Here is an 8,201-nt window from a genome sequence, read left to right on the forward strand (position 1 = left end):
CTCCCAGAGAACATCCGGACCAGGGCCTGGGAGACACCGAAATAACCCAAAATTAACCCCAAAATAACCCTAAAATAACCCCAAAATAACCCAAAAACTGCCCTGAAATTAACCCAAAATCAGCCCAAAAAATGCCCCAAAAACTGCCCCAAAATTAACCCAAAATTAACCCAAAAACACCTCCCAGAGAACATCCGGACCAGGGCCTGGAGACACCGAAATAACCCAAATTAACGGGAAAATAACCCAAAAACTGACCCAAAATTAACCCAAAAACTGCCCTGAAATTAACCCAAAAACACCCCCAAAACTGCCCCAAAAACTGCCCCAAAATTAACCCAAAAACGCCTCCCAGGGAACATCCGGACCAGGGCCTGGGAGACACCGAAATAACCCAAAATTAACGGGAAAATAACCCAAAAATAACCCTAAAATAACCCAAAAACTGCCCTGAAATTAACCCAAAAACACCCCCAAAACTGCCCCAAAAACTGCCCCAAAATTAACCCAAAAACACCTCCCAGAGAACATCCGGACCAGGGCCTGGGAGACGGAAAATAACCCAAATTAACGGGAAAATAACCCAAAAATAACCCTAAAATAACCCTAAAATAACCCAAAAATAACATCACAGACACCCCAAAAACTGCCCCAAAAACTGCCCAAAAACTGCCCCAAAATTAACCCAAAATTAACCCAAAATTAACCCAAAAACACCTCCCAGAGAACATCCGGACCAGGGCCTGGGGTACGGAAAATAACCCAAAAACTGCCCCGAAATAACACCACAGACACCCCAAACACTGCCCCAAAACTGCCCAAAATCAGCCCAAACTCCCCCCAGGACCCCCCAGATCCCCCCCAAATCCCCCCTGGGACCCCCAGGACCCCCCAAATCCCCCCAAACTCCCCCCAAACCCCCCAAATCCCCCCCAAACTCCCCCCCCCATACCATCCAGAGCCGTGGGGGGGGTCCGGGCCCGGCCAGGGCACCCCCGGTGCCCCCCAGGAGCCCCCAAATCTCCTCAAAATCCCCCCAAATCCCCCCTGGGACCCCCAGGATCCCCCAGATCCCCCCCAAATCCCCCCCAAATCCCCCCAGATCCCCCCCAAATCCCCCCAAATCCACCCCAAATCCCCCCCAGGACCCCCCAAATCCCCCCCTGGGACCCCCATACCATCCAGAGGCGTGGGGGGGGTCTGGGCCCGCCCAGGGCGCCCCCCGGTGCCCCCCAGGAGCCCCCAAATCCCCTCAAATTCACCCCAAACTCCCACCAGGACCCCCCAGATCCCCCCCAAATCCCCCCAGATCCCCCCCAAATCCCTCCTAATTCCCCAAATCCCCCCCAAATCCCTCCCAGGATCCCCAAACTCCCCCCAAATCCACCCCAAACCCCCCCAAATCCTCCCCAAATCCCCCCAGGAGCCCCCAAATCCCCCCAAATTCACCCCAAATCCCCCCTGGGACCCCCAGGATCCCCCAGATCCCCCCCAAACTCCCCCCAAATCCCCCCCAGCACCCCCCAGCACCCCTCAGCACCCCCCAAATCCCTCCCAGGACCCCCCAAATCCCTCCCAGGCCCCCCCAAATCCCCCCCAAATCCCCCCCTGTACCATCCAGAGCCTCGGGGGGGGTCCGGGCCCGGCCAGGGCCCCCCCGGTGCCCCCCAGGAGCCCCCAAATCCCCCCAGGACCCCCCAAATCCCCCCCAGGACCCTCAAATCCCCCCCTGGGACCCCCCAGTACCATCCAGAGGCGTGGGGGGGGTCCGGGCCCGGCCAGGGCCCCCCCGGTGCCCCCCAGGAGCCCCCAAATCCCCCCCAAATTCCCCCAAATCCCCCCCAATTCCCCCCCAATCCCCCCCCGTACCATCCAGAGCCTCGGGGGGGGTCCGGGCCCGGCCAGGGCCCCCCCGGTGCCCCCCAGGAGCAGGCGCAGCCCCAAGCGCAGCATCAGCCCCAGCAGCAGCCACAGCCCCGAGGAGAAGAGGAGCAGGGCCAGGGGCGCCCGCAGAGACACCGGGACCAGGGGGCTGCAAAAAGGGACATGGGGAGCCTAAAATGGAAACAGGGACCCCAAAAATGGACATGGGGACACCAAAAATGGACACCGGGACCAGGGGGCTGAAAAAAGGGACATGGGGGACCCCGAAAATGGAAACAGGGACCCCAAAAATGGACATGGGGACACCAAAAATGGACACCGGGACCAGGGGGCTGAAAAAAGGGACATGGGGACCCCGAAAATGGATCCAGGGAGCCCAAAAATGGATCCAGGGACCCCAAAATGGACACCGGCACCAGGGGGCTGCAAAAAGGGACATGGGGAGCCTAAAATGGACATGGGGAGCCCAAAATGGATCCAGGGAGCCCAAAAATGGAACCAGGGAGCCCAAAAATGGACATGGGGACCCCAAAATGGACATGGGAGCCCAAAAATGGACACCGGCACCAGGGGGCTGCAAAAAGGGACATGGGGAGCCCAAAAATGGATCCAGGGAGCCCAAAAATGGAAATGGGGACACCAAAAATGGACCCAGGGACCAGGGGGCTGCAAAAAGGGACATGGGGAGCCCAAAATGGATCCAGGGAGCCCAAAAATGGAACCAGGGACCCCAAAAATGGAACCGGGGAGCCCAAAAATGGAACCAGGGACCCCAAAAATGTAACCAGGGATCCCAAAAAATGGAACCAGGGACCCCAAAAATGGAACCAGGGACCCAAAAATGGACACCGGTACCAGGGGGCTGCAGGAAAGGGACATGGGGAGCCCAAAAATGGAACCAGGGACCCCAAAAATGGATCCAGGGACCCCAAAATGGACACGGGGAGCCCAAAAATGGAACCAGGGACCCCAAAAATGGATCCAGGGAGCCCAAAAATGGATCCAGGGAGCCCAAAAATGGAAATGGGGAGCCCAAAAATGGATCCAGGGAGCCCAAAAATGGACACGGGGACCCCAAAAATGGAACCAGGGACCCCAAAAATGTAACCAGGGATCCCCCAAAACCTCAAAAATCCACCTCAGCATCCTCAAAACCCCCCAAAATCCAGCCCAGGACCCCAAAATCCCACCCGGGACCACCAAAAATCCACCCAGGAACCCCAAACCCCACCTGAAACCCCCCCCCATTTTTGGGGTTCTCCCCTTTTCCCCCTTCCCCAATAATCTGAGGAATTTTGGGGACCTTCCCGGTTTTGGGGACCCTCCCGCCCCCAGGTTTTGGGGTCCCCCCCAGGTTTTGGGCCCCGCCAGTTTTGGGTCCCCCCCCCAGGTTTTGGGGTCCCACCCCCCGGTTTTGGGTCCCCCCCCAGGTTTGGGGTCCCCCCTTCCCGTTTTTGGGGTCCCCCCGGTTTTGGGGCCTCCCCCGTTTTTGGGGGTCCCCCCTCCCCGTTTTTGGGGTCCCCCTTACCTGTGGGGCAGCCCCCGGGTCAGGGCCCCCACCAGCCCCAGGGAGGGGTCGAGTCCGGCGGCCTCGCAGAGCCCAACGGCGCCCCCCAAAAACAGCCACGCCCTGGGGCCCGCGGGGTGCACCTGGGAACCCCAAAATCACATTGGGACCCCAAAAATCACATTGGGACCCCAAAAATCGGCTTGGGGACCCCCAAAAACCCCAAAATCCACCCCAAAAAACCCAAAATCCACCCCAAAAACCCCAAAAACCCCCAAATCACCCCCAAAACCCCCCCAAAAACAGCCACGCCCTGGGGCCCGCGGGGTGCACCTGGGAACCCCAAAATCACATTGGGACCCCAAAAATCGGCTTGGGAACCCCAAAAAACCCCAAAATCCACCCCAAAAACCCCAAAATCCACCCCAAAACCCCCAAAAACAGCCACGCCCTGGGGCCCGCGGGGTGCACCTGGGGGACCCCAAAATCACATTGGGACCCCAAAAATCCACCCCGGGACCCCAAAAAACCCCAAAATCCACCCCAAAAACCCCAAAATCCACCCCAAAACCCCCAAAAACAGCCACGCCCTGGGGCCCGCGGGGTGCACCTGGGGGACCCCAAAATCACATTGGGACCCCAAAAATCACATTGGGAACCCCAAAATCCACACTGGGACCCCAAAAAACCCCAAAATCCACCCCAAAAAACCCCAAAATCCACCCCAGAAACCCCAAAATCACCCCCAAACCCCCCCCAGAAACAGCCACGCCCTGGGGCCTCTGCAGGGTGGGTCTAGGGGACCCCAAAATCACATTGGGACCCCAAAAATCACATTTGGACCCCGAAAAAGGCTTGGGAACCCCCAAAAATCATCTTGGGACCCCCAAAACCAAACATGGGACCCCCAATTTTTGGGTTCTCCCCCTACCCCAATTTGGGGGTCCCCATGCCCATTTCCAGCTCCCCCCCACCCCAATTTCAGGATCCCCCTCCCCATTTCGGGTCCCCCCCTCCCCATTTCGGGGTCCCCAGTCCCCATTTTGGGGTCCCCTGTTCCCATTTTTGGGGTCCCCCTGTCCCCATTTTTGGGGTCCCGTGCCCGTTTTGGGGTCCCCCGTGCCCATTTTTGGGGTCCCCCCCTCCCCATTTTAGGGTCCCCTCCCCATTTTGGGGTCCCCCGTGCCCGTTTTTGGGTCCCCGTGCCCGTTTTTGGGGTCCCCCCGTCCCCATTTTTAGGTCCCCCGTGCCCGTTTTGGGGCCCCCTCCCCATTTTTGGGTCCCCCATCCCCATTTTTGGGGTCCCCCTCCCCATTTCGGGGTCCCCGTCCCCATTTCGGGGTCCCCAGTCCCCATTTTTGGGTCCCCCGTACCCGTTTTGGGGTCCCCTCCCCATTTCAATATCCCCCGTGCCCATTTCGGGTCCCCCCTCCCCATTTCGGGATGCCCTCCCCCATTTTTGGGTCCCCCCACCCCAATTTCAGGATCCCCCTCCCCATTTTTGGGGTCCCCCTGTCCCCATTTTGGGTCCCCCCCACCCCAATTTCAGGATCCCCGTCCCCGTTTTTTTGGGTCCCCTCCCCATTTTTGGGTCCCCGTGCCCGATTTAGGGTCCCCCGGTCCCCGTTTTTGGGGTCCCTGTCCCCATTTTCGGGTCCCCCGTGCCCGTTTTTGGGGTCCCCGTGCCCGTTTTGGGGTCCCCCCGTGCCCGTTTCGGGGGTCCCCATGCCCGTTTTTGGGGTCCCCGTCCCCGTTTTTGGGGTCCCGTGCCCGTTTCGGGGTCCCCAGTCCCCATTTTTGGGTCCCCCATCCCCATTTTTGGGGTCCCCCTGTCCCCATTTTGGGGTCCCCCTGTCCCCATTTTTGGGGTCCCCGTCCCCATTTTCGGGGTCCCCGTGCCCGTTGTGGGGTCCCCTCCCCATTTCAGGATCCCCCCTCCCCATTTTTGGGTCCCCTCCCCATTTTTGGGTCCCCGTGCCCATTTCGGGGTCCCCGTGCCCATTTTGGGGTCCCCGTGCCCGTTTTTGGGTCCCCTCCCCATTTTTGGGGTCCCCGTGCCCGTTTTTGGGGTCCCCGTCCCCGTTTTTTGGGTCCCCGTCCCCGTTTTTGGGTCCCCCCATCCCCATTTTAGGGTCCCCTTGTCCCCATTTTTGGGGTCCCCGTCCCCGTTTTTTGGGTCCCCGTGCCCGTTTTGGGGTCCCCGTGCCCGTTTTTGGGGTCCCCCGTACCCCGACCCTGCGCATTCTCCTCCGTGCTGAGCTCAGGAGGTCCCGGCCCAGGTGCAGCAGCGGCCCCGGGCCCGGGGGGGGCCCCCCTGGAGCCGCCAGGGACCCCCCAAAAGCGGCGACCACGGCGGCCTCGGCCATCTGGGGACACAGAGAGAGAGCCCCAAACATGGGGGACCCCAAATCCAGACCCCAAATCCATTGGGAAACCCCAAATCCAGCCACCAAATCCATTGGGGAACCCCAAACATGGGGGACCCCAAATCCATTGGGGAACCCCAAACATGGGGGAAGCCCCAAATCCAGCCCCAAATCCAGCCCAAAATCCATTGGGGAACCCCCAAATCCAACCCAAAATCCAAACCCAAAATCTACTGGGGAACCCCCAAATCCAGCCCTGAAATCCATCCCAAATCTGTTGGGGAACCCCCAAATCCAGACCCCAAATCCAGCCCCAAAATCTATTGGGGAACCCCCAAATCCAGCCCCAAAATCCATCCCAAATCTATAGGGGAACCCCCAAATCCAGCCCTGAAATCCAGCCCCAAAATCCAAACCCAAAATCCAAACCCCAAACCTGAGGGGAGCCCCGAATTCCAGCCCAAAATCTATTGGGGAACCCCGAAATCCAGCCTGAAATCCAGCACCAAAATCCATTGGGGAACCCCAAATCTGGGGGGGAACCCCGAAATCCAGACCCCAAATCCATCCCAAAATCCAGCCCCGAAATCCAAACCCAAAATCTGCCACAATAATCCATGGGGGAACCCCGAAATCCAGCCCCCAAAATCCACCCCAAATCTATTGGGGAACCCCGAAATCTACCCCAAAATCCATTGGGGAAACCCGAAATCCAGCCCGAAATCCATCCAAATCTATTGGGGAACCCCCAAATCTACCCCAAAATCCAGCCCCAAAATCCATTGGGGAACCCCCAAATCCAGACCCCAAATCCATCCAAAATCCATTGGGGAACCCCAAATCTGGGGTGAAACCCCGAAATCCAGCCCCACAATTCAGCCCCAAAATCCATCCCAAATCTATAGGGGAACCCCCAAATCCAGCCCTGAAATCCAGCCCTGAAATCCAACCCCAAAATCCATTGGGGAACCCCCAAATCCAAACCCGAAATCCAGCCGAAATCTATTGGGGAACCCCCAAATCCAGACCCCAAATCCAGCCCTGAAATCCAAACCCAAAATCCACTGGGGAACCCCAAATCTGAGGGGGGAACCCCGAAATCCAGCCCCAAAATCCAAACCCAAAATCCATTGGGGAACCCCCAAATCCAGCCCTGAAATCCAAACCCAAAATCCAAACCCAAAATCTGCCACAAAATCCATTGGGGAGCCCCGAAATCCAAACCCAAAATCCAGCGCAAAATCCAGCCCAAATCGATTGGGGAACCCCGAAATCTACCCCAAAATCCAACCCCAAAATCCAACCCCAAAATCCAAACCCAAAATCTGCCACAAAATCCATTGGGGAACCCCAAATCTGGGGGGGGACCCCTAAAATCCAGGTCCAAAATCCATTGGAAAACCCCAAATCCATCCGAGACCCCCAAATTCCCCCCAAATCCACCTGGGACCCCCCCAGATCCATCGGGACCCCTAAATTCCACCCCAAGTCCATCGGGGATGCCCCAAATTCATCAAAACCCCCAAATTCCACCCCAAATTCACCTGGGACCCTCCAAATTCCACCCGGGACCCCCAAATTCCAACCCAAATCCACCCGGGACCCCCAAATTCCCCCAAATCCATCGGGGATGCCCCAAATTCATCAGAACCCCCAAATTCCCCCCCAAATTCCCCCCCAACCCCACCAGGACCCCCCTGGAAAATTGGGGACCCCCCCCCCAATCCCCTCCCCCCAACCCCTTCCCCTCCCCCACCCCGGGATGCTCGGCCCCTCCCCCACCCCCGCTCCATCCCCGGGGGGTTCGATCCGCCCCTCCCCCCCCTCCCGGCAGCCCCCGCGAGGGTCGATTGGGGGGGGGGAGGGGGGAGGGGAGGGACCCCCCCAGCCCCTCCCCCACCCCATCCCCTCCCCCCCCCCTCACCTTGGGGCTCCCTCCGGATCAAACCATTCCCTGCCCCCGCGGGGGGGGCGCGGACACCCCGAGGGTTCTGGGGGGTCCCCGATGCGATGGGGAGGGGTCACCCCGATTTTGGGGGGGGGGGTCCGGGAGTCCGGGGGGTCCCCCCGAGGCCGAGGATGCTGCGGAGGAGGCGGGAGCGGCCCCTCCCCCCGCCCCTCCCCCTCAGCCCCTCCCCCTCCCCGGCAGGGGCGGGGCCAGCGAGGGCGAACCCCACCCCCCCCCCCAAAAAAATACCTGGGGACCCCCCAAAATTAATGGGAAACCCCCAAAATTAATGGGAACCATCCCAGAATTTATTGGAAGATCCCAAATTTATGGGCAAGCCCCCAAAATTAATGGGAACCATCCCAAAATTAATGGGAATCCCCCAAAATTTATGGGAACCCCCCAAAATTAATGGGAACCATCCCAGAATTTATGGGAAAACCCCAAATTTATGGGCAACCCCCCAAAATTAATGGGAACCATCCCAAAATTAATG

The 8,201-nt window shown here is 59.1% G+C and overlaps 1 protein-coding gene across 1 annotated transcript; it reads right to left on the minus strand.

Annotated features, from left to right (window-relative positions):
• Positions 1-665: 665 nt before the first annotated feature.
• On the minus strand, positions 666-7,882 carry LOC143691911 (palmitoyl thioesterase CPT1C-like). The gene is made up of 5 exons (XM_077170953.1): positions 7,682-7,882; positions 5,620-5,757; positions 3,413-3,534; positions 1,870-2,032; positions 666-743 (listed from the first exon to the last, which is right to left on the minus strand). The coding sequence occupies exons 2-5, from the start codon at positions 5,755-5,757 to the stop codon at positions 681-683; spliced, it is 486 nt and encodes a 161-aa protein (XP_077027068.1). The 5' UTR covers positions 7,682-7,882; the 3' UTR covers positions 666-680.
• Positions 7,883-8,201: the final 319 nt, after the last annotated feature.

This window comes from Agelaius phoeniceus, chromosome 37, assembly GCF_051311805.1.
Source record: "Agelaius phoeniceus isolate bAgePho1 chromosome 37, bAgePho1.hap1, whole genome shotgun sequence".
NCBI lineage: Eukaryota > Metazoa > Chordata > Aves > Passeriformes > Icteridae > Agelaius > Agelaius phoeniceus.